This window comes from Balaenoptera acutorostrata, chromosome X (genome assembly GCF_949987535.1).
Source record: "Balaenoptera acutorostrata chromosome X, mBalAcu1.1, whole genome shotgun sequence".
Classification (NCBI taxonomy): domain Eukaryota; kingdom Metazoa; phylum Chordata; class Mammalia; order Artiodactyla; family Balaenopteridae; genus Balaenoptera; species Balaenoptera acutorostrata.
In genome coordinates this window covers 42,716,236-42,741,086 of record NC_080085.1, presented here as the reverse complement: position 1 = coordinate 42,741,086, position 24,851 = coordinate 42,716,236, and the positions used below count along the sequence as shown (strand labels likewise).

The 24,851-nt window shown below is 53.0% G+C and overlaps 2 protein-coding genes across 16 annotated transcripts; both read right to left on the bottom strand.

Moving 5' to 3' along the window:
- Positions 1–782: 782 nt before the first annotated feature.
- On the bottom strand, positions 783–4,505 carry ERAS (ES cell expressed Ras). 3 transcript variants are annotated; one of them, XM_057538102.1, is made up of 3 exons: positions 4,370–4,418; positions 4,040–4,102; positions 783–1,779 (listed from the first exon to the last, which is right to left on the bottom strand). In XM_057538102.1, the coding sequence occupies exon 3, from the start codon at positions 1,733–1,735 to the stop codon at positions 1,034–1,036; it is 702 nt and encodes a 233-aa protein (XP_057394085.1). In that variant the 5' UTR covers positions 1,736–1,779; positions 4,040–4,102; positions 4,370–4,418; the 3' UTR covers positions 783–1,033. The 3 variants fall into 3 exon arrangements, with proteins under 3 accessions (XP_057394085.1, XP_007180365.1, XP_007180364.1); XM_007180303.2 differs by having other exon boundaries at positions 4,045–4,102; positions 4,370–4,392; XM_007180302.3 differs by lacking the exon at positions 4,040–4,102 and having other exon boundaries at positions 4,370–4,505.
- HDAC6 (histone deacetylase 6) lies at positions 4,402–23,771 on the bottom strand. 13 transcript variants are annotated; one of them, XR_009006661.1, is made up of 30 exons: positions 23,647–23,771; positions 22,467–22,607; positions 22,250–22,378; positions 22,027–22,115; positions 20,004–20,088; positions 19,875–19,915; positions 19,047–19,143; positions 18,803–18,900; positions 17,707–17,811; positions 17,514–17,582; positions 13,770–13,896; positions 13,608–13,673; positions 13,456–13,515; positions 13,288–13,377; positions 12,881–12,987; positions 12,724–12,791; positions 12,307–12,478; positions 12,085–12,213; positions 11,748–11,916; positions 11,304–11,437; positions 10,702–10,770; positions 10,400–10,592; positions 8,753–8,902; positions 7,256–7,430; positions 6,679–7,145; positions 6,490–6,594; positions 6,210–6,356; positions 5,984–6,112; positions 5,384–5,765; positions 4,402–4,539 (listed from the first exon to the last, which is right to left on the bottom strand). XR_009006661.1 is itself a non-coding variant. In XM_057538092.1 (29 exons), exons 2-29 carry the CDS (start codon positions 22,575–22,577, stop codon positions 5,697–5,699), a joined length of 3,450 nt encoding a protein of 1,149 aa, XP_057394075.1. In that variant the 5' UTR covers positions 22,578–22,607; positions 23,647–23,771; the 3' UTR covers positions 5,368–5,696. The 13 variants fall into 13 exon arrangements, 12 of the variants coding, with proteins under 12 accessions (XP_057394075.1, XP_028021790.2, XP_057394077.1 ...); XM_057538092.1 differs by lacking the exon at positions 4,402–4,539 and having other exon boundaries at positions 5,368–5,765; XM_028165989.2 differs by lacking the exon at positions 4,402–4,539 and having other exon boundaries at positions 5,368–5,765; positions 22,485–22,607.
- Positions 23,772–24,851: the final 1,080 nt, after the last annotated feature.

The window sequence follows — 24,851 nt, the reverse complement described above, 5'->3', positions numbered from 1 at the left end:
TCTGTGCCATTTCTAGGCGTTGCTTGGGAATGGGGAGCCCAGAAGGCTTTGAAGCCACTTTCAGCAGCATCTTCTGGGGGTCCATCCTCCTGAGGACCAAGTGGTGGTCAAGGGGTGGCTGTTTGTGAGGCATGTGAGTAGAGCTTGGGCGGTGCTGGCACGACCACTTGCACACATGAGCGCCTGCCTCCTGATATGGGGAGGGGCTACCAGCAGGAAGAGAAACGGAGTGGGCTGCCGGCCAGGGGTCAGCCCTCCCAACACCATCACCTCCTGGCATGGAACTCTCTGGGCTTTGAGAAGGTGTATTAGTCAAGGTAGGAGGATAGGATGTATTTTGTTAGTTTGATATGTAATGCTTAGTTATACAGTATAGAAGCCACTCTATCTGTACTCTTAGCCCAGCCCTGAAGGTATTGGGAGTTGGTGTGGTAACTGGTTTGTGGTCATGGCCTGTGCACTGGCTATTCCCTCTGCCCCTAGTTATCCACAAGTTTTTGCCCAAATGTCACCTACTCAATAAGGCTTTCCTTGACCCCCCTGTCACTCTATTCCTTTGCCTGCCTTTAATACATAGCCTTATGTTATATCTACAAGGGCAGGGATTTTTAGTGTCTTGCTTGCCTCTATATCTTTTGTACCCAAAGCAGGACCTGGTACACAGGGGTCTCCCCCACATTTCTTGAATGAAATAATTCTCACAATTCAAGTAACATTCTCCCCAGTCTCATTCCCACCCACATAACACTTGGCATGGAGGCAGCTTTGAAACCTAAGCACACTTTAATTTTCCACACAATCTCTCAACTTCACATGACATATAACCAACGCTACGGCCCCACATTGCCAAAAAGCCCATCACCAAAAGAAAACCTCCCCAGGAGAAGGGTCCATCTATCCCCAGTACACCGACAGTGTCCCACACAGCTAGTTGCTGGGGTCGGGGAGCGGGGGGGGGGGGGGCAGGCGGGTCTCAAGTGAAGGAACCACCACCCTGGTCTGGGGGAGGGTCCACTTTTCTAGACCAAGAACTTCAGGCCACGGAGCAGCCACAGCGGCACATGGCCTTCTGGTGCCGGCCTTTATCCCCACCTGGCCCTGCCATGGCCTCCTTTGCCATGGCCTCCCGGACTCTTTGGATCTCATGGATGAGCAGGGAAAAGGCCTCCTCCACACCTTGGCGTGTCTTGGCTGAGGTCTCCACAAAAGGGGCCCCCCAGCTCTTTGCGAGGGCTGCAGCAGCAGCACGAGCATCTCCGGTGGTGGTCACAAGGTCACACTTGTTGCCCACAAGGACGAGGGGCTGGGTGTGGTGTGGGCCCCAGGTGGCCCGCATCTGCTGCAGCTGGGCTAGAGACGAGGGGTCATCGAGGGCGAAGACACCCAGCACACCATCCCCGATCGCCACACACTGGTCACGCAGGGCCCGATGAGTGGCCTGCCCTGCCGTGTCCAGCACATTCAGAATGCAGCCTCCGTGATCCAGGGCCATCTCCTTCCAGTAGGAATCCTGGATGGTGGGGTCGTGGTCTTCCACGAAGCGCTGGTGGTTCAGCTGGATGGTCAGCGCGCTCTTTCCCACGCCACTTGCGCCCACTACCACGGCCTTGTACTCAGGCAGCTGCTTGCCAACACCCCTGGAGGGTGCCCGAGCCCTGTGGCTCTGCTCCTGGGAGCTAGGGCTCCAGGTGCCCAGGCCCAGATCAATCATGCTAGGCTTTGTTGGCAGCGCCATGGCCCCAAGTGGGCAGCTCAGGGAAGAGATGTGGACAGCAGGCCCTGCAGGTGGAAAGAGAAGAAAGACAATGGGGGTGGGGGGTTGGGAGGTTAGGTGAGACCATTTAGGGGCAAGGGGACAGCCGGGTGTCATCGAATCAACATTTATTGAGTGCCTAGTGTGTGCTAATCACCTAATATACTATATACATTATTTATGTTGTTTATTCTCTCTCACTCCCTTTTACAGCGTAAACGCTGTGAGATTTTTAAAACAGCTTAATTAATTTATATACCATAAAGTTAACCTAGCTAAAGTGTACAATTCAATGTTTTTTAGTACATTCACGGAGTTGTGTGACCATCACCATAGTCTAATTTTAGAACATTTCCAGTCACCCGGAAAAGACACCCCCTGCCCATTAGCTGTCCCTCCGCATTCCGGAGGGAGGGCAGGGATTTCGTTCGTCGGTTTTGGTTTCGGATTGTGTCACCACTGGACCCCAGCCTGGCACACTGCTAGTCATAGTTTGTGCCGAGCAACATTCCTGCCCCCAGGAGTTTACGTTTTAAAAGATGGAGACAATAAACCAAATAGGTAAGCAAATGATGAGGTCTGTTAGCCATTGTCATTGGAATTTAGTCTTTATTACTTATTCAACATACAGCTGTTGAGAACCTACTGTGGGGCAAGGACAAAGAGGTGGGGAAAAAACAGATTAAGAAACCCCCGACCCTCATGAACGTGACATTCTAGTCAGGAAGACAGACAACAAAGATAAATCAGTAAAATATGTTTCAGCAATAGGTGGTGATAAGCAGGCAGAAGGTGCTTGGTTAATGTTAGGTATTTCTATTATAATTTAATTTTCATTCATTAATTCGAGGACCTTCCTGTGCGCCAGGCATTGTGATGGGTGCGGGGATGGGAGGTGGGGTGGGGGGTGGGGTGGGGGGCGGGGATATGGCTGAGAACAAAATAAAGTCCCTGCCCTTGGGAGGGTTAGATTCTGAAAGTGAGAAAGAGACAATAAACAAGATAAGCAAGTAAATTACCATGTAGTTAGAAGAGGATGGGCACACAGCAGGTACTCAATTAGCGTTCACTATTAATACTAAGTCACCATTAACCCATTCAATACACATCCTGGTCTTGGTTCGGTGTGTGGCCTCAGGAAATGCATCATAATGGCTGCAGCCCCGAGTGTCCCAGGAAGCCCTGGGACAGTGGCAGCTGGGGGGCAGGTGGTGGGTTTGAGGGATCCACAGGGGGTGGGGGTGGAGGGGGGGTTCTGTGGAGTTTGGGATCCGGGGGTCAGGGTTGGGGGGCTAGGTCCCAGGTGGGGATCCAGCTGTGGGGCCCTCAGCCCAGAGAAGATCCCTGAAAAGAGTTGTGGAATGCGCTCGCCCAGGAAGAAGGGGGCCATGATGAGGAGATGTAAGCAGAGGACAGAGCTGAGGGGAGGGGGGCAGCGAGGAGGCCAGGGCAGTAGTGCGGGCCAGCAGTGGGGGATCTGGACGAGCCGGGCGGGATTCAGAGATGTTCCGAAGGCAGGCCTGACAGAATTTGCTGAGGGACTGGGAAGAAGGGGAGGGAGTCCAGGCGACTGGAGAGGTGGGTGCCATCACCCGAGGCAGGGCCAGGTGAGGGGGCCCTCGCTCTGGGCGGGGGGGTCGCTGGGGCTGACACTGAGAGCACCCGACACTGGCAGCGGAGCGCCGGCCGACCTCCCGACACCTGGCGGGGCGCTAGGCAGACGCTGCCACTGCCGCTTCGTCAACAAGGAACCGTGAGGCTCGGGGAAGAGAGCCGCGGTGACTGGCCCGAGGTCACACAGCCCATCGCAGGGCGACACGGGAGTACGGAAGTACCGCAGTGCCAAGTGCCAGTGGGGCACTGTCGGGGGCCCCTCCCCCATGCCCGTACCCATTCCTTTGTGTCACCTCCCTGACCTGAGCGGAGCGGGGGGCGCCCACCCCAAGCGCAGTCCTACCCCTTTCCGGGCTGGCCCGGGCCCCGTACACGTGTCCCCTAAGCCCGGGCGGCTGGCCAGCATGGGGCTGGGAGGGGGACCCCCAGTTTCACCCCGAAGCCGTGACCCCGTGCTCGGCCTGGACCTCCCCGCTCAGCTCCCGACTCCCCGCTCGGCGCCCACACCCTCACCCAGGCCCGTCCTCACAAAGGCGGCCTGGGGTTGCTGGCCCCTGAGGATGGGAGGAGACAGGGGAGGGTCCCCGACACCCGACCTCGGCCATACCCCCACAGCCCTAAGTGGAAGGACCTCCCAGGTCGGTGCCGTGGGGCCTGGGCGGCCCGGCTCACCTCACCTGTGTCCCAGGAAGGCCGGTGGCGCAGGTACCCGAACCCTCCGCTGCTCTGACAGGACTGACAGGGGAGGAGATGCTGGTCCCAACGGGGGGTACGGGGCGGGGGTATGGGGCGAGGGGGGGATGGGGATGGGGGAGGGAGTGCGCATGCGCAGCCAGCTGCCCTCGGGCCCCTCCGCTGGTTCACCCCTGTCCCCCGCCCCCGGGGTGAGTGCTGGGTCACTGCCCGCCAGGCGAGTGTGCGCAAAGGAGGTCTTCTTGGGGTACGCTGTGAGCGCTGACCCCCGCTGTGTGCCCCGTGCATCCCGCTGCACCTCTTCCTTACCTTATCCCCATCTGGGACGTGATTTCGTGTTTTTACTGCGGGGGGGGTGTGTCAGATTTTTGACCTGAATGTCCAGACTTTGCCAAATGTTTTGTGAGGGCCTGAGGCCCTGGAGCTTGTGCTGCCTCAAGTGGGCTTTTTGGTAGCATGGGAGAGAGTTGCATCCGGTCCTGGAGGGAAAGAGTTGCAGAGGAGGGGTTATTTTGTAAAGGCAGAAAGAACCTGATTTGAGGTGGATGTGTTCCAAGCTACAACATTTCTTAGACTCCCTTGCAGCTATGGCAGTCATGTGACACAATTCTGACCAATGAAATGTAAGCAGGTGTTGTGGGGCGGGGGCAACCACAATGCTCCTTCAAAGAGGATGACTGAGCTGACCCTTCCCCTTTCCCATTCTCCTCTTCTTGATTGGGTGGGGCTCTGTTGGCCATCTTGGGGTCACAGGGTGGCCATGAAGAAAAGCCCAGGAAACCTCAGCCCAGACTCCTTTGAGTTGCCGAAGCAATTCTCATTATATGGGAGAAATAAAACCCTAAAATTATACCACAATTCCCCACCCTTGGTCAATGGTAGACTCTCCTTCCCCCAGGAAGCTACCCATGACCACCAAATCCAAGTATGTTAAACCTGGACACCACCCCACCCCCCAATCAAGACAAAGACAGATGGGGAGACTGAGGCCTAAAGAAGACACTTCATGATAGTTTTCTTGCCTTCCCAGCCAGGGTGTAGCTGGGACTGGCTGTGAGGCTCCTATTTCTAAGGCAGGAGCTCATTTTCTCACAGATTCCCACCATTTAATCTCTTATGGAGCCAGTCAAGCTGCCTGCTCTATTTCCAGTTAGTTTTTGGATGAGCAGGGGGTTGACCTGATAAAGACCCACACCCTCATTCCTTCATTACTCATCAGCCCTGTTGGCCAGGAGGGTGGGCTTCTTTACCCACTCAAGATTAAAAGCTTTCTCCAAGTTTTGTAATAGCTTGTACTTTATTACATATGCAACCCCACCATACCTGCCAGTTGATCCCCCTTCCCTCCAAAGTATCATCTTTATATCAGCCCCCTCTTGGGGTCACTGAGCTGCTCCCCTTGCCTTCTGGGGCAGAGTAGATGGAGTCCCTTGAGCAGGCAGTGGGAGATCTATAATTGATCATCACAGTCCTCTTACAAATATATACACTTAAATCAGCACCCTGGGCGAGTTGTAAAGGGTCTTCAGGATGGGATGGAGTGAGGCTACCCCTCATCAAAGGTATAGCTTGGAATGAACTAAGGTTGGTCTATCTTGGGTCTCAGAAGGTGAAGAAGAGGAGCACACTCTGGGATTTAGTGTGAGTGGGGCATGTTCTCCCCAAACTTGTTCTGGTGGGCGATGTTCTTCACAGCTAGGAGAGCCTGAGGAGGAGGCAAGAGAGGGGAGGTAAGAGTGAGCACCCCTCTACCTCAGCCAGGAGGCTGCCCCCACTCCAGCCCTCAACCGCCCTGTCTCTTGGCCTATCCCACATGCAGAAGGGTCTCCATTCGCCCCTTATGCAATCACAAAAGGTGTGGGGGGGGGGCGGGGGGGAGTGTGAGTGAGTGTGCACACATTAGAGGGTCTGCCCAGGGCCCACCTCGTGGTGAACGTAGGCTTGACAGTGGTAACACCAGGTAGACAGGTCGGCGTAGCTGAGTACCAGCGGGTGTCCCAAGCCTTCATGGTGTTGGAGCATATGGGCGTTGATGTAACGACTGCAGTAGACCTGAGGTTGGGGAGCGAGCATTGGGTGGGGAATCAGCACCCACCTGTGGTTTGCTCCTGGGCCAACCTCCACCCTATCCCTTTCCTCGGCTGCATACCTGGTAGCAAGACAGACACACCCAGTTCTCCTGGAGTGCTCCACAGTCCTGACAAGGTTGGGTCACATCCAGGCCTGCTTCAGGTACGGGGCATACTGCCACCAAATGGGGACACCAGGGCAGTGGTGTTACAGCATAAAACATGGCCTGGGGGTGGGTGAAACTGAGTAAGGTAGGGACTCCACCTCCCCATTATATGTTCCTATAGCGCATGCTCCTACGTGGAGGCACAAACGGGCATGAGAAGGAAGCCACTGTTCTAGCCTCTCCCAGAGCTTACTTGTTCAGTGTCAGCATGGTCTCCAGTGACCTGCATCAGTACTGACTCATTCATGTCCTGACCTCCAGCTGCCTCTCCTAGTAGCTCCTCCTCTTCTGGGGGTTCCTATACACACAGAGATAAGAGATGTATCCGGGAGGCCTGATTCTTGTCCCTTCTTCCCCCCTACCTGGGTGTGGTGGGCCTTACCTGTGCCTTGTCTAGTTCCAAGGTCCTGAGATTTCCAGTCAGCTTACTGGGGGATATCTGGGTTGTGGCTCCTTGCATGGGTGACGCTGGAGGAGTCTGACTGTCAGCGCATGAGGCTGGAGGGCTTTGGATCAGCTCAGCTCCCCCCACAGCCTCCTCCGAGGTGGTCTGGTCCAGCGTGGCATCCCCTGTGGCTGCCTCTGAGGTGGCCTGGTTCAGCCCAGCAGTTCCTCCCACGGCTGTCTCTGATGACTGGTCCTGAGTGAGCTCCATCACAGCTGTCTCTGACGTAGTCTGGCATGGAGTGGACTCTTTCACAGATGTTGCTGAGGTGGCCTTCCCCGTGCCTGCCTCCAGAATGTTCCCTTCTGGCATGGTCATCCCCTTGGTTGACCCAGGATTGGCTGGCTGGGGTGCCTTCTTGGTGATCAACTTAGAACTGGAGGGTCCCTCTTTATCTTTGACCTCTGGAACCATGGAAGGGAGATCCTTGAGTGTGGGTGCTATCCCTTCTCCCGCCTCTAAACCCTGCCCTCCCCTGAGCCCCCACTGCCCGCAGTTCCCCTTACCCACTCACTTCTGACCCGCAAGCTGCACCAGTATCTGCGATGGACTTGGATGGTCTCGGTGATTGAGGCCAGGGCCCCTGACAGTGGGGGCCGCAGCAGGGTCAGCAGGGGTGGCGGGTCCCCAAGGAGGGAGTGGGTGCAGGCGGCCATGGACTCCGAGATGGATGTCAGGTTATAACCACCCTTTGTTAAGGAAAAGAGGAGGGAAAGGTATGACGGGGGGCGTCCTCAGGGAATTTGGGAGACGAGATGTCCTACCTCCCAATCTCCCCTTGGGGTCCTGCAAGTCTGGAGGGTAGGTACTGGGGACAAGTAGAACCCACATCTGTCAGATGGACAGCACCCACTGTGTGAGGTGGTCGTTGAGGGGGATAAAATTGTGACGTAAAGTGCAAGATAATAATAACCACAAGAATGACAGTACTGATGGCAACATTAGTAAGCGCTGACGTTCATTAAGTGCTTGCTGTGTGCTAGACCCTATTCTAAGCACTGAATCCTCACAACCACATGTGCTGAATCGGTGCAGGAACCTGCCTTCACAGTATGGGAACCCCTGGCCCCACCCACACAGAAGGCCCTGCCCTGCCCTGGTACAGGAACAACTGGTCTCTCTCTCTACGTGAATCTCTATCCTGACCTGGTATGGGAATCCCCCTTTCTCACACTCTATAGGAACCCCCGTCTCTGCTCTTTTTCCAGATAAAGAAACCGTGGCTCAGAGTGGTTAGATGACTTGTCTGAGGTCTTAACAGCTGGTAAGAGGCAGCACTGAGGTTGGAACCTGGGCTACCTGAGGAGAGAGTCCACCACCCTGCTCCACCACAGGCAGGCCTGGGCACACGGTGGGACATCTTACCAGCCAGTTAATCTCTCTGTGACTTACTGTCCTCATCTGTGAAGGAGTACAAATAACAGCACAGAAAGTTGCTGAGTGGGTTAAACTAATGTACAAACAATGCATAACCATAAGAAGCCACAGCTCTTATACAGGGCTTACCATGTGCCAGGCACCCCTCCACGATTAGCCAGCTACATCTTACAGACAAGGAAACTGAGGCACAGGGGGCGGGGGCACTGAGTACTTTACAAAAGGTCAGTGAATTTCCTTTGTCTCAGGATTCTGTTGGAGGTAGTTCAAGGAGAGGTAAAAAGCAAAGACTCTGGAGCCAGGCTGCCTGGGTTCAAGGCCTGGCTCTGCCATTATTAAATGTGTGACCTCCGGCTAGTCACCACAGCTCTCTGTACCTCAGTTTCCCTGATCTTGAGAGAGGAAAATGATGAGGTCAGTAGACCTTACCTCACAAGGCTGCTTTGTTAAGTAAATGCATTAATAATGCACGTAAAGTGCCAAGAAGAGTGTCTTGCACATAGTGAGTGCTCAATTAAAGTTGCTAATGCTGGTGTTACTACTAATGCCCAGTGTGTGCCCACAACCCCAGGTGGGGACACCCAAGTCTTCCCGACCACCCTCCCACCGCAGGAAGAGGGACCGAGACAGCTACCTCTAGGATAAGGATAATGCGGCCATTGGCCAGGCCCATCAGCAGGTGGGTGAGGTGGGCATAGCCCTCAGGCGACACCTGGCAGCTGCCCAGTGGGTCCCCCCGGGCAGCATCGAAGCCAGCTGAGACCAGCACCAGTTCCGGGTTAAACTGAGGCAGGCAGAGAAGAGACACGTGAGCATGAGGGTGGGGGCGTGGGGAGGCAGCAGTTCAGGGAGACCCAGAGACACAGACAAGGACAAATGAAGACATGGCAATGCAAGTCAGAGAGATGGAGACATGGGACCTGGAGCCCGGGAGACACAAGACCAGAGCCCTGAAAATAGGGAGGGGAGGACATGGAGACACAAGAGAGATTCAGAGATGTGGACACATCAGACACAGATTTAGAGACCCGAGATACAGAGATATGGAGATGTGAGAAACAGACGGACAGGGTCATGAAGCAGAGTTGTGAGGTGTGGAGACTCATGTCAAGAGATGGTGACATGAGACGGAGAGATATGTCCTCACATACACACCCAAGGGTGAGACCAAGAGGCACACACTCCCCTCCCTGTGTCAAACATGGGACACATGGGCACAACACAGGGTTTTATACACACGGTGCCAAAGAGAGGTGCACACGTTTCCATCACAGAAGATGACAACACAAGTGCCACACACAGAAGATGGTCACATACAGTCACATACACCCACACACAATCAGACAGTCTCACACAGACCAGACTATACATGGTACTAGTCACGCATGCACACACAGTTTCTCAGAGGGAACAGTAATCCACAGCTACCCCTGCACAAACACAATCATACACATGCCACCACCACAGTCACAATAGTCACATGTGCTGTTGCACCCACAGGAGGTGGTCGCTTGCACATGGTCACACACACTATTTCACAGAGTTACACACACACAGTGATAGTCACAGCCAACTGTGCACAGACACACATACACATCTGAACACGCATGTCTGCACAGAGGTCACAGAGATGGCGCTCACGTTTATCCACCCTCAGAGTTAGTCATGTACACATGATTTGCCACACATACACACAGTTTACACACGGAGGAAGCAGTTACCTACAGCCACTCACACAGAGTCAGGGAAATGTATATAGGCCATAGGAGAGAGAGATGACTGTCACACACAGCCTTCCACATGCAGAAAGTCACACACTGGCTGTCACAGAGAGAGCAATGTGCAGTGACTCACAATATCACACACATCACACAGAGCAGCGGTAGTGACAAATAGCTCCCTGCTCAGAGTTTCACACGTGCTCGAACCCCTCCCCACCTGGCACGTGCAGTTCCACAGAGATGGCAGTCACATGGGGCTACCATCACACACAGATAGGCACTAGTGATGGTGTACACACAGGACAGGTACACAGCCAGGCACACCCCCAGGCAAGACCATCCCCGCACACTCCCAAGTCCTCACAGTTACACACAGAAGGCAGTCACATACAGCCACTGCACAAACATACCCAAAGGCCATCACAGAGTCACATCCCCTCCCCCAAAGCCATCACAGCAGCCACCCGCAGGTCCTCTCACAGGATCAGTCACTGAGATGTCGGACACATGCACGCCTGCTGCCTCCCACACAGTCTTGTCACGTGCACCCTAAATTGTACCTCATAGGCAATGGGAAGCACCAGACGATGCCAGGCAACCAGGTAGTCGGCGTCACCCAAGCGGGGCCCATTCCAGGCCACATTGACGGTGAAGCCCGTGCCTGCAGCCTGACCTATCTGGCTGCTGGCACCCTCGTCCCCCATAGGAAAGAAGGTGCCATGATCATAGCGGTGCAGAGAAATGTACAGCACGCTGCAGGAACACGGTGGGAAGGAGGGATGTGCCTGGTTAGCGAGGCACCCATGAGGCATGGCCCGCCCACCTCCCTGACCACACCCCACCCCCTGCCCCAGCCCCTCACCTGGGGTCCTCCTCAAATATGTGCTGAGTTCCATTACCATGATGGACGTCCCAGTCCACGATCAGGATCCTGAGGAGGGAGGGGACGGCTTCTCAGTTACCCCAGGACACTTGCCCCCTGGGGGAGGGCAGGGACTAGACCCCTGGAGTCTGTATGCAGGGGCATTTATTGCAGATGGGCGGACCCTGGGTCCCTGGGGAAAGCACTGGGTGGCAGGCTTGTGGGTCCTATCAGAGTCCTAAGGGCTTCACTGTGGGCCCGAGCGAGTGCTCAGGGCCAGATCCCGGGCCTTGTGTGGGTAAGTGCCAGGGGCTAGATCGTGGGTCTTTTGAAGGAAGCACCAGAGGCCAGACCCTGGGTTCTGTTGGGATAGTCATCAGGGGCCAGAAATTCTGGGGAAGGGGACCCTGGATTCTGTTTTATAAGCACCTGGGTGCCGCAATCTGGGGATCCTATCTGGGTAAGCACTGAGAGGCTAGATCCTTGGTCCTTTCCTGGAAGTGCTGGGCAATTGGACCCTTGGGTGGTTCGGGGTAACTATGGGGGCTGCACTACGGGGCCTGCTGCATAAGCACCAGGCGGTGGGGGCAGGGAGCCCTCACCGCAGCGCACGCCCACTGATGGCCTGGGCATGGCGAGCAGCCACAGCCACAGAGTTGAAAAAGCAGAAACCGCAAGCGGCATCCCGCTCTGCATGGTGGCCAGGGGGACGCACCACAGCAATGCCATTCAAAACCTGGCGGAGGGGCAGGGAACAAAGATTAGACCACCCACCCTCCCCGCTTTCCCTTCCCTTTCCTCTCCTCTTCCATCTCTCCTGTCCCTCTACTATTCCACCAGCTGCTAGGGGCCCCCAACCCTGTAGCCCCCATCCTGCTGGGTGCACTTCCCCAGGAGCCAGGCCTCTGGTGAGCTATGATCTCCTCCCATTGCATGCCCCCTTTCCTCAGGCCTGGCCCACCTCTCAGAGCCGCCTCTTTCCCCACCCCCCACCCCCAGGACTTCCTCTCCTGGAGCCCAAGGTCCCCTCCCCAAAGTGCAGGCACCTCTCCCGCCAGCACAGCCTCCACCAGGCGGCAGGCGGCGCCAGCAGCCAGCAGTGCACAGGTGAAGGTGCTGGGGCAGATGTAGATGGAGTCATAGTTGGCGCCCTCGCGGTGCAGCTCCCGGATTTTCATCTTCTCCGTGGCCCGCAGACGATCCACGTGCTCAGCACTGGAGGCACAGAGGGGGCACTCAAGGGGACAGCCAGGTAACTCTGTCCCCTCCACGTCCTCTCCTGTGTCTCGCAGCAGCTCCACGTAACAGAGGCAAGCCCAGGCTCCAGCCCCCCGGGTGGCTTGTGTGCTAGGCCCCATCCCACCCCGGCCACAGGGGTCTGACCTGTGGCAGGCGAGCAGCTCAGCGTCCGTGGCTGGCCGTGCGGGCAGGGCGAGACAGCGCCCGGCAAGCCCCAGCTCCTCTAGGCGGTGCATGATACGCTGGATGCGCTGAGGCGTCTCGGGGTGGTGGCTAGGAGTGGGGGAATCGGAGGCAGGGCTTAGTGTGCTTGAAGTGGGGGGTCCCTCCCCTCCTCCCACTTAGCCCATCTCTCTGACTGCATACTTGTCCCACAAGTTGTAGTGATCCATCATCTGTTGGTCATAGACCAGCCCTGTGCGAGCCTGCAGCACCGGCCACGTCAGGATTGGGAGCTCAGGAGGCTGCCACGGTCCCTCCTCCTCCTTCTCCTCCACATTGTCCCCCTCCACAGTGTCCTCCTCCTCCAGGGTCTCAGCTGCATGGGAAGGCCACATTCACCCTAGTCCTACTCCCCCACCCTGGATCCCCTTAATACTCTGGCACTCAGTTTACCCAAACCTAAAAAGGGGTGGGAGGCCTGAAACCAGGGCCCAGTGAGAGAGAGGGCCTGACCCTCCCCCACCAAGGCGGTGAGGAAAGTCAGAGTGGGGTCTGGAAGAGTCTCCTCCCACAGCTCATTCCCTGCCCAACCCCCCACCCAGCGCACTCCCTGCCAACTACCTGATCTCACAAAGACCTTCCAGAAGGGCTCAAGGGCTTCTAGAACACAGGAGATTGACACCTGGGCACTGGAGGGCAAGGGAGGGGAAAATGTGACCAACTGGCCCCTGAGTGGGCAATGAGGGGCCTACTTCTCCCCTCCTCCACCTGGGCTCACCTCGGGCAAGGGGTGCCAGGGAACTCCAGCATGGGGCAAGGGTCTCCCAGAAGGGTGTGGAGAGAGGCGCTGACGCCCTCAGCCAGGGAGCGGAGGTTGTAGCCACCCTGGGAGAAGGAGTTCACATGAGGGAGGGCAGGAAAGAACCAGTTGTTACCAGAGAAGAGTAGGGTGTTGTCAAGCAACAGGGCATTTGAAGGCTGACTTCATTTCATGTGCTGGACAGTATCATGGGGTGATTACTACTATTATAATGCCCATTTTACATAAGGAAAGCAGAGGCACAGGGAAGCTGAGTGACTTAGGAGAGGTTGTCCAGCTAGTAAGTGGAAATGCTGGGACAGGATTGAAAGTTGTTCTTACGTCTTCCAGGATCCATGGGCTGAGAGACGAAGTGAGTCACTCACCTCCAGTGAGAGGATCAGCTTGCCTCCTGCCAGACCCATGAGCAGGTGGGTTAGCTGGGCGAACCCTGCCGGAGTGGCGGCCATCTCGCCCTGGAGGGACGTGGAGGGTCAGCCCTGCTCCGTGCGGCCCCCTTCTGCCCTCCTGCCATCCCAGTGCACCTGCCTTACCTTGGGGTCCCCTTGGAGGGCATCAAATCCAGCAGCTACCAGGACCAGCTGGGGCTGGAACTGAAGGGGGTAGGAACTACATGAGGCCACCTGCCCTCACGGCCCTTCCCTCAACATCGCCTCTGCCCCAACACACCCCAGACCCACAGGACCTCAAGGGAAACTGGCAGCAGGACGTGCAGGAAAGCGGCGATGTAGTCGGCATCTCGCATCCCCACCTGCAGACAGGGAGGCATGATGGGGACGTCCTGCCATCTGCCCTGAAGGGCAGGGGTGGGCCTCATTTTGGGGGCAAAGGGTGGGCAGATACTGACCTGGTTCCAAGGCACATTGATGGTGTATCCCTGGCCTTGGCCAAAACCTGTGGTGGACCAGTTGGAGGCTGTAAGGTGGGGCCAGAACCGACCCTGCTCGTAGCGGTGGATGGAGAAATAGAGGACGCTAGAGACAGAGAAAAAAAAAGAGGTGAGGGTTGAGGAGTCGGTTCCCCCAGAAACCCCCAACCCACAGCTACCACAGTTGACTCAACCATTCACTCATTCTCTCAGTAATTTCCCCATGAATTCTTTAATTCATACATTCATTCATTCTTCCATTCAGTTGCCAGCTTATTCATCCTCTCATCCATTAATTCTTCCATTTATTTATCCATTACCTCACTCACTCATTCATTTGCTCTCTTACTGAAATTGCTCCCTCAGCAAACACTGCTGCCCCTCTCAGTGCCCACCCAGTTCTAGCTCTGAGACCCTGAGAGCTATCAAGTCTATCCCACCTCCTAGGGCTCCTGACCCCGTGGGGGACTCTAGATCATGCCTGCCCACCCACCAGCCCCTGTGACCAAGATAATGACAGCAGGACAAACCCTGTGACACTGGAGGCCCACAGAGGCATGAGGCTCTTAGTTGGCCTTAGTTGGCGGGAGCCAGCTAAGGCTGAAAAGAACGCCAGGCGAGGCTAGGGAGCTTAGTATTTTCCCTGAAGGAAGTGGGGAGACTCAGGGCCTAGGGGTTAGGAGGGGTGGGACTTGGTTCTGTATGTGGAGCTGGAGTGGGGATGCTGGCTGGGGCTCCATGAGGCCAGTGAGGGGGCAATTCCTTGTCTCCAATACCTTACAGGCTACCTCTACTATTTCTTCTATTTTCTAGGTGAGAAACTGAGCACTCAGAGCAGTGAGGGGGGCTGACACAGAACAGATACTGAAAAGACACAATGGTATATGTTCTGATAGTAAGCCAAGTAGGAGGGCTTGATTCTGACTGAGGTGATCAAAATGAATATCTCTCATCCATCCTTCCATCCATCTGTTCATCCACCCCCTGCCTTGTTCCAGAAAGGACTTAAGGCAGCACTTTTTTCCTTTTTTAGGGAAATGCAAGAAACAGTGGTAAGCAATAAATCTAGACAAACTTAACAGTCACATTTTAATAAATGTTGATAATATAGTTGTGAAATTAAATGCAATTGGTATACAAGGATTTTTGGAATTGGGGGGATAAAGACCATGTGAAAGCTCTGGTCTTGAGTAGATGGGGGATGACTGTTTTACTTTTGACTCTAACAGACAAACGTACAGTAGAACATAAATATTATCATCGGGAAAGATAGGAATAAAGAAAAGATTTGAAGAAAGTCCACCCCACAAGAGAGCCACCAAAGTCAACAAACAGAAGAACTAACACCCAAGGAAATTAAGTTTATAAAGCAAATAGAAGGAGATTTAAAAATAAGTTCAACTGACTTCCAGTAAAAGAATGGTGGACTGATAGCACAGGTTTACCTCCTCATTCTCCTACAATCCTAGTCAAAAGATAGTAAAGGAATTTTAAACAAGTATCAACCCAGGAAGACAGAGAGTGGGAGAAAGGATGTCAGACAATTAGAGACTTCAACAAATCTCTGGAAAGTAGTCTGAGGCTCCAGGGGCCCCAGCAGGCCCTCTCCCATGCTGAACAGGTTGGGAAGTCACCCAAGACAATCTGAGGTTTCCCTTCTGGAGAAGTCAAGCACAGATCCAGGTCAATGCTCACAAAATCAATTCTGAATAGCCAATTCACTGAATAACCAACTCACTAAATTTACTTGTTCCTTTTAACTACTAAGCTTTAGTTTACTAAATGAATTCTTGTTAATTTTCTTAGGCATAATAACAAGAATTCCTTAATATCATTAATCATTCTTTTTGTTTTAAAAGTGCATTGGAGGCAATAGCTGTGTTATTTTGTGGATATATGACTATATGCATAGATATGAAGAATTGTGAATATATTCAATGCATTCTTCTTTATGAATAAGAATGTATAAATGAAAAAAAAAATCTATCCATGACCTTCAGTCTCCCAGCTCCCCATCTCTCAATCTCTTAACTCCATCAGGAGGGTCCTGGCTGGAGACAAATTGGATAGCCCTTAAAATACTATTATGAAGACAAGGAAAACAACTAAACTAAAGCTTAGTAGAGCATAAACACAGAGAGGAAGAAAGTGCTCTTGAAGCTTAAAAGAAGGAATGCAAGGTAAAGTTGAGGAAATCTCCCAGGACACTGAGCAAAAGGAAAAAAGAGACAGAAGACGTGAGATAAAAAATAAGAGACACAGAGGATCAACCCAGGAAGTCTAACATCTGACTAACAGAGAGACCAGAGAGGACACAGTAGAAGAAATCATCAACAATCTAATAGAAGAAAACTTCTGAGGATTTAAGAAAGGCATGAGTCTTCAGATGTAAAATATCTACCACTGGTAAGCAGAATGAGGGGCAGGGTGAAAATTCAGAACGCCAGGGATAATGAGAAGAACCTAAAACCTTCCAGAGAGGAAAATATATTGGAAAGGAATGAAAATCAGACTGACATCTAGACATCTGTCAGCAACACTGAATGGTGGAAAATAATAAAGCAATGTCTGGAGAACAACCAACCTAGACTAGATAATGGGCCACAGGAGCTCAGGAACCATGGGAAAAAGTGGAATTTATGCAGTCAATTCAATAAAAGGCTGGATAAAACAACAACTATTTAGTAGTGTCCCCTACTGACAAGGATGGGCTCAATCACTTTCTGCAGGAAGGGTAAGGTGGTTCTCTTTCTGGAGGGAAGTCTGGCACTAGATTCTAGACTTTCAAGCACAGTGACCCTCTGACGAACTGGAAATTCATCCTACAGATATACTCAGAGGAGTATAAAATTATATATTTACCAGACTATTCACTGTAGAATTATCTGTATAGCAAAGACTGGGAAGACCTATAAACATCCTGGGGTTAAATGACCAAAGGTATAGCCATACAATGGAACACTGTACAGCTCTTACAAAGAACGAGGTGCTTTTCAGAGGCACTAACATGGAGGTGTCCACACCATGCTGTTAAATGCAAAAAGCAAGTTGTTGAAGAAAATGTAGTGGTAGTATGTTAATAATAATGATAATGATGAATATTCATACATCTACAGGAAAAATTCTGTAACTATCAACAGTTACTTTTGAGGTGATAGGAATTACAGGAGACTCACTGCTTTAGACATTTCGATATTTAATTTTTTTGTTTGTTTTTTGGCCATGCCATGTGGCTTACGGGATCGCAGTTCCCCGACCAGGGACTGAACCCCGGCAGAGACAGTTAAAGCCCGGAATCCTAACCACTAGGACACCAGGGAACTAACTCCCTTTAATTCTTTAAAGAAATAAAATTTGCAGTATTGTCATAATCAGAAAACATAAAGTAGTAATTTGAGGTTCACTCCAGCTCCAGGATAAATTGGTGAACGAGATCTCCAAACATTTGTGGGCTCAAATCTCATCTCTTCAACTTCTTCTCTCTATGACCTCTTAACCTGTAAGCCTCAGTTCCCTGATCTGTAAAATGGGGAGCCCAACAGTCCCTGCCTCAGAATGAAATTAAGAGACAGCAGACACGCAGAGGGCAGTACCGAACCTGTCGCCAGGGCAGGCCCAACAAATGTGAATGCTTCCCCTTCCCTCCTGGGCCCCTTCTGGCTGGGTCTGTAAAGATGGCGGGTGGCTGGGAGTCTAGCATCTAGGGTGGTACTCCGGGCATACCTGGGGTCTTGGTCAAAGGTGAACTGTGTTCCTTGACCATGGTGCACATCCCAATCCACGATAAGGACCCTGTGAGTGGGAGAGAGGGGGGCACTATGTAAGCAGATCAAGGAGCATCTGGGGGAAGTGCCTAGACCAAGATACCCAACCCTGCGCCACCCTCATCACACCCACCCTGCTGCTTGCTGCTGACCTCTGAATGTCATGCTTCTGTTGAGCATAGCGGGCAGCCACAGCCACGTGGTTGAACATGCAATACCCGTCCATAAGACTGTGCTGGGCGTGGTGTCCAGGAGGCCTGGGAAGGGCAGGGAAGGCCACAGATTAATGGTGGTGAGGGGTCCTCCTCTTCAGAGATGGACACTTCCCTGCTCTCTAATCCTGGACCACCAACTCCCCCAGTGCTGATGCCTGCACATCTGCCAGGAACTGAGTAATTGGGTCCCTCAGACCCTCACCCCCAGTCTACTCTTCTCTCTCTGAAGGAAATTTGATAATGCTCATTAAAATTATCAATGCATACACCCTCATACCAAGTCCTTCTGCTCCTGGGGACTTAGGCCACAACCTATATAACAAAAAGGGTGAAATAACATGTTTATAAATGGATGATATTTGCTGCAGCATTTTTTGGAAACAGCAAATGATTGGAGAGAACCAAAATGCCCAATGGTAGCAGGCAGGTTAACTTACTGTGCATTTGTATAATGGCGTTCTACATGGGTCTAGGCTATACACTGTTAAGAGAAAAGCTTTCCAAGATATATAAGTGAAAAATGCATGATACAGGGAGTGTGTCGAGTGCTACCATAATTTGTGGCTAAAAAAGGGGAGGTAGGAGAAAAGCTACGTCTTCTGCATTTCATCACTTCTGGGATGCCAATGATGACAAGATGTACTGTGATTTTACATGCCAATAACAAAGCAGAAAATGCTGCCAAAGGAATTCTGAGTCACCATTGTTTATAAGATGCATCCAGATTTCAAGATGTTTCAAATATGAAAAAAATATACATCTTAGAATCAACAAAGTATGGTATTTATTCCATGAATGGCACAGACTATTTCTGGGAGGACACAAGAGTCGTTGGTGACAGCGACTGCCTCCAGGAGAGGAAGCAGGTGTCTGGAGACGGGGGTGGGGAGGACTTTTACTTGTACCTGACCCCTAACCTTTTTTAACATTTGATTCTTGAACCATGTGAATATACTTCCCACACCATTACCTTTTACATTTGAGAAAGGAATTTTTTTGTAATGTAAAAAAGCCTTATGCTAGTGGGTCCTACCTGATTATCGCCATACCATTCCGGATCTCAGCCCCCAGGACTGCATCCACCAGCCTGAGGACGGAGCCTGAGGCCAGGCAGGCACAGGTGTATGAGTTCTGGAGAGACAGTGGGGAGCCAGAGAGGGAGTGAGGGAGACAGCAGCCCTGTCCACTCAGCTGCCCCCCTCCAAGGTGGGGTGGATGTGGGGATGGGGGACCCCGGGATTGCCACCACCCTCTGCCCTCACAGTTCTCATCCATACCGGATGCAGATAAACTGAGTCATAGGTATCTGCTAGGACACGGAGTTCCCCCTCATTCATGTACTGGGTCGTCTCCATCAGATCAATGTATTCTAGACTGGGTACATAGATGGGGGATGGGATTCAGGGGCCCGCCTCCCTCCCTGGCCCTGAACCAGGGCCCTATCCCCTTCCCAGCTGAGTCCTCCATGCACCAAACCCCTGGACAAGTCAGGCCTCCTCAACTGTCAATCTGGGGAATAGCTGGGATGTAGGATACCTTCCCTGCTTCTTCCCCAGCCTGCCTCATTTCCAGTAACAACCCTTGCCCTCTGCTCTGGCCACATCAAATCCTACCTCCAGGTCTTTGGCCAGACAGTTCCAGCTGTCTGCATCTCCCTTTCCTCAGCCTTCTGCTTCATGGGACTCATTCTTTTTCTCCTCTTAAAGCTCAGCTCAGATACCCCCTCTGCCACACTAACTTTCCTTGAGCCATACCACATCAGGCCTCTTACTCTGGGTTCCTTCAGCCCCCTGGGGGAACCCCCTGATCACTCTGTCCACATATCCATCATCTGTTTACACATCAGATTATAATAACAAAAAGAGCTCATCAGGGACTCATGATATGTCAGGCACCATTCTAAGCACCCGACACATATCAAGCCCTCCTGAGGAGCTCATGTTTACTAGCCCCCAAGTTACAGGCGATGACACTGAGATTCAGAGAGGCTCAGTGACTTGCCCAAGACCATGGAGCCCATGACATTCCTTCCCAAAGCATCTGGCCTGCCCTGGTTGGCCCAGGGCAGCCTCCTCCCCATCCCTACCAGGCTCCCAAGCCTTCACCTGTGAACCAACATCAGCTCCTCCTTTTCGGCGAATCGGGCCTGGGGAGACATGAGGAATAAAGGGCTAAGGCTCTGGCTGTCCCACCAGCTGCTGCCCTCTGCCCAGGATGTCGGCTGGGGGACTCACCTGAAAGGACACACAGCGATCCAGGAGGCCCTCCTGGATCAGCTGCTCCTTGATGGCATGGAGCCGCTCAGGGCCTTCAGGGAAGCTGGGTTGACAGAGATACAAATACAGATATAGATACAGATACATATGACACTGGTGAGCACCACATCTGCTTCTGCACATCTTCCCCATCTGCCTTTCCACAGCTGCTGACGCATGAAACTTTGGAGTCATCCCTGGCGCCTGCTGGTTTCCGTTCTCATGATATGTGCAGAGCCTGGCCCTCTCCTATCACCCCCACTGCTGCTACCATTACCTCTCGCCTGGGCTATTGCACTCAGCTGGCCTCCCAGCTTCTGCCCTTGCTCCCCCAACAGTCCTTTCTCTGCACAGCAGCCCAGACACTGGTTAAAACTCAAATCAGGTCATGTCCCTCCTCTACTCAAAAAATTCTCCTGGCTCCCAGCTCACTCAGGGTAAAAGCCAAAGTCCTCCCCATGCCCCAGAAGGCCCTTCACGACCTGCCCCATCCCCTCTTTGACCCCTATCTCCTACTGCTCTCCCCCTCACTCACTCTGCTTCTCCTACACTAGGCTCCTCCCTGTTCCTCAATCAAACCAAGTACGTTTCCGCTAGCTCTTCTTCCTGCCCAGGACAATCTTCTCCCAGATGTCTCCATAGCTCACTCCCTCACCTCCTTCAGATTCCTGCTCAGGTAGTAAGGCCTTCCTTGATCATCGTATTTAAAACTGAAGAGTCCCCTCCACTGCACTTTCTGCTACTCTCCCTCCCGCTTCTCCACAGCACTTCTCTTTCTAATACACTTTATCACTGGATTTTTGCTTGTTTACTATCTGTCTCCCTCCTCTAAAATGTAATCTCCACGAAGGCAGGAGTTTTGTTTGTTTTGTGTACTGCCTGTCCCTAGCGCCTCAGGAGACGGTAGATATGTATTCAATAATGAAGTCTTTTGCCATCCTGAGTCTTCCACTGGGATAGGGGAGATAGATACTAAACTAGTAAACACATAAGTATAATAATGGACAAACAATGGCATGGGCTAGGAATATCTTGACGCTCAGGTGTGGGGGAAGGGGAGTGGCTAGGCAAAGCCCTCTCCGAGGGTCTCCTTGAGATGTGAATATTAACTAGGAGACGAGAAGGTGGAAATGAGTCTCTGGAAAAGGGATTGGCCAGGGTAAAGGCGTGAGATGAGAGAGTGCCTGGTATGTTGGAAGAACAGCAAGGGGATCAGTGTGTGTGAAGTGAAGTGAAGCAAAGCGAATGAGGGGGAGGATTGGCTGACGAGGTCATCATGGTGATATGGAGCCAGATCACATGGAACCTTAGAGGCCAGGATGAAGAATTTGAACTTTACCTTCAGGGCAACACCCTGCCCTTGAAGGACTTTAAGAGAGAGAACATCATCTCGTACATATTTTTTTCGGCTGTTGTGTAAAGAACAGGCAGCAGGGGTGAGGGTGGAAACAGGGAGGCCTCTGCAAGTCTAGGTGAGTGATGATGGTGGTGGCAGTGGAGGCGGTGAGGAGAGGTCAGATACTGAATACATTTTGAACATAGAGCCAAAATAATTTGCTGATGGATTGTAATGTGTGACTGAATGGGAAGTGTAATTCTTCCATTTCAGCACAAACATCCCTTCTTCAAGGAATCCTTCTGGGAACCCTGGATGCTAGTCTAGCGTTCTCTATTAAACACTCTTGAAAGCTCTGGTCTTAGGTCCTCCTTCATTAAACACCTCACACTGCTGATGGCGGTTTAGTGACCTGCTCTCCTACTCCCCTGTCAGCTCCCTGTCTGTCTTGTCTGACACATTTGTATCACCATCTCCGGCACACAGAAGGCACTCAATAAATGTTTGTTGGCTAAATGAAAACAACCCATTCAAGCCTGAGCCCCATCTCCCTAAATCATCTGCTTCCAGTCTCTAGGCTAGAGTAAGACAGGATTCGTTCTTCTAATGGGCTCTAAGTGTATGTCTTTGTATGGCTTGGGTATGGCCTGGAGGAGCCAGCCTCACCTGTCATCCCAGAGGCAGTGGAATTCATTTAGCTGCTCATCGAACACCAAGCCAGTGCCAGACGGTGTCCTGGCCTCCCGGTTCAGATCCTGCAAGGAAAAAAATGGGAGAGACTGATGCATTGAGGGCCTGAGTCAGAGGGAACATCCCACACTGTCCAGGATGGAGAAGCTCAGGGTTTTGATTGTCACAGGAGGTTAAATTGCGGCCAGGCCCCTCTCACCAGCCCTTGCAGCCCCACGACTAGGTCTTGCTCGGCTGCTTGACTAAGCTTCTTCATTCTGCCTTTCTTCTTTACCTCCGCTAGATTGGGGCTGGAGCGGAGTACGGCACCCTTTTTAACACCTCGCTTCTGCCAAACAGAGAGAAGGGTCAGAATCCAACGCACGCACGGCCCGCTGCTCCCCCTCCCCCTCATTAGGGCAGGTCTGGGGCCTCACCGAGGTCTGGGGCCTCACCGAGGTGACGCTGGAGTCGTGGGGGGGGGAATGGGGATTGTGTCTACTCCTTCGCTGTCTGGTTGTGGTGGAATCCTGGCCGGTGGAGGTCATGGCTGGGGAGACTTCACCCCTGACGCGTTTCTGGGGGGTAGGGTGGAGGTGACTCCGAAGGGGCCCAACGCCATGAAAATCCTACATCCCAGCCCTTCCCAGGCCCCGCCCCCTACGCTAGTCTCTATCCCTTTGCTATCTATTCCCCACCACCTTCTAAACTCTGCCTCTTAAGGCTCTCTCCCTCCAGCAGGGTGTCCATTCTACCTGGTCCCGCCCATTCCACTAGGCTCCACTCCTTTGACACTATTCATTCTCCTTTCAAAGTCTTGCCCTTTCACAGAGCAATTAACCCCCTGGCTCAGTCCGTTCTAGAGCCTGCCCTTTCCAGCTAATCACTGCCCCTTCCGCCCTATCAAGCCCCATTCCCAGACCCTTTCATTCCTCAAAGCCTCGCCCAGACCCCACCCCTTCGCAAACCTGCCCATTCCAGCCAATCTCCCGGGATAATCACCCACTCTTTCACTCAGCCAGACCCAGCCAGGGCCCCGACTCCACCCTTAACGATCCACTTAACTCCACCCCTTATTGGCCCGACCGGCACCTTCCACTTGGCTAGATCCCGCCCCTAACGTTTCAACAAGCCCAGCTCCTCAGGGGACTGCCCCTTTCCTTCCACCAGGCCCCACCCCCTACCCAGGCCCAATCCCTAACGCTTCACCAAGCCCCTTCAGCCAGTTCCGAGCCACCTCCCGCTAGCCGCCCCCCTTCTCGCCCCCGCTGTCGACGCGGGCGCAGCCCCTTTCTCAAACTCCGCCCCTGGCTTACGCCTCAAAATTCCCTGAGCCCCCTCTTTTCCGTTGGGCAGGGGCTCTCTACAGCCCGCCCCAATCCCTCCCACATTGGGGATCTTGCCGCAAGGCCGCGCCCCTCGTGCGGGCCACACCTCCCGCGAACTCACAAACTGCGGGTCTGCGCAAGAGCTGGCGACACGGGCCGTGCTGCGCCCGTATGAAGCTCGCGCCACCGGCTGGACGATGCACTCGGGGTCAAACTCGCCCCTCCCCCAACCACCGCCGCTGTCGTCCTGGCGGCCTTGGCCGCCGTCCCTCCGTCCCTGTCCAGTTACCTTAGGAGCCCTCCGGACCGGCGCCAACTGTACCGTGCGATTAACTCAAGAGTGCAAGCAAGCAAGCAAGGCCGTTAGGAAGGGGCGTCTTCTCTCGTCCCAGTGGCTTCCCGCGTTGCGCGCCGTGATGACGTAGTGAGGGCGGGCTGGTGGGCCTGGAGCACGGTGGAAACTGGACTAGGCTGGTGGCGGCCAAAATGGGAGTGGTGATGTTAATAAATGTGAGGATTTTCTGAGTTCATATTCACTAAGGTGGTACATAGGAAGCACTCACCAAATGTTGGCTATTAATATTCTGCCGCGAAAATGAATGGTGGGGCGGAAGGAGTCTTAGTAGAGGCAAATAACTGTGATGATAGCAAGTATTATGTGACAGGCATTGTCGCAGGCCACAGTTCTATGAGGTAGTTCCTCAAGGCTGCTTTGAAGATAAGGAAACTGAGGTTATGCGACTTAGCCATGTGACCTTGGGCAAGTTACTGAGCATCTCTGGGCTTCAGTTTCTTCGTCTGGAAAATTGTGGTAATTATAGTGCCGGAGCCAGAATGGACCTCAGGAGGGGAGTTTTTCTTTGGGTGGCGGCTCTCCCTGTCGGCCCCCTCCACTGGGTCACCTCTGCTCCCAAGCTGTAATAGAAAGTGTGTGCCTAGGGGGTAGGGGGAGTTGCCACTGTGCACCACCCCCCAACTCCCCCCACACCGTGTCTAAATGCCTAAATGTCAGACCCGTAGGAGGCCGGTTTGTCCTCCTAATCTCCCTCTCTCATTCTTCACCATTTCCTACCGGGCTGTAGGCTGGGGCGGGAGAGATAAGCGGTCTGGGGTTCAGCATCGCTGACTAACTAACAGATTGACAGCCCCGCCGCCCAGTAGCCGGGCCCTCTTAACCTCTTGCAAACCCCAGTTCCAGCCTTCTCTTCCCTTCCACTCTTTTTCTACCTGAACGTGTCTTTTTGTCCCAGTGGAAGAGGGTCACACCCCTAAGACTTTTAAACCTCCAAATACACCAAAGAAAACATATATACAATGATACACACTGAGGAACGTTCTGAGGTTGTGATGCCTGCAAAGTAAAAGAGTAGGAAGTCTTGTAAAGGCCAAGGCCTATTTTTTCTGTATAGTCAGAAGAGAGGTTCCTGTAGAGCTGAGGTTGGCAAACTTTTTCTATAAAGGGCCAGATAATGAATATTTTAGGCTTTGCAAGCC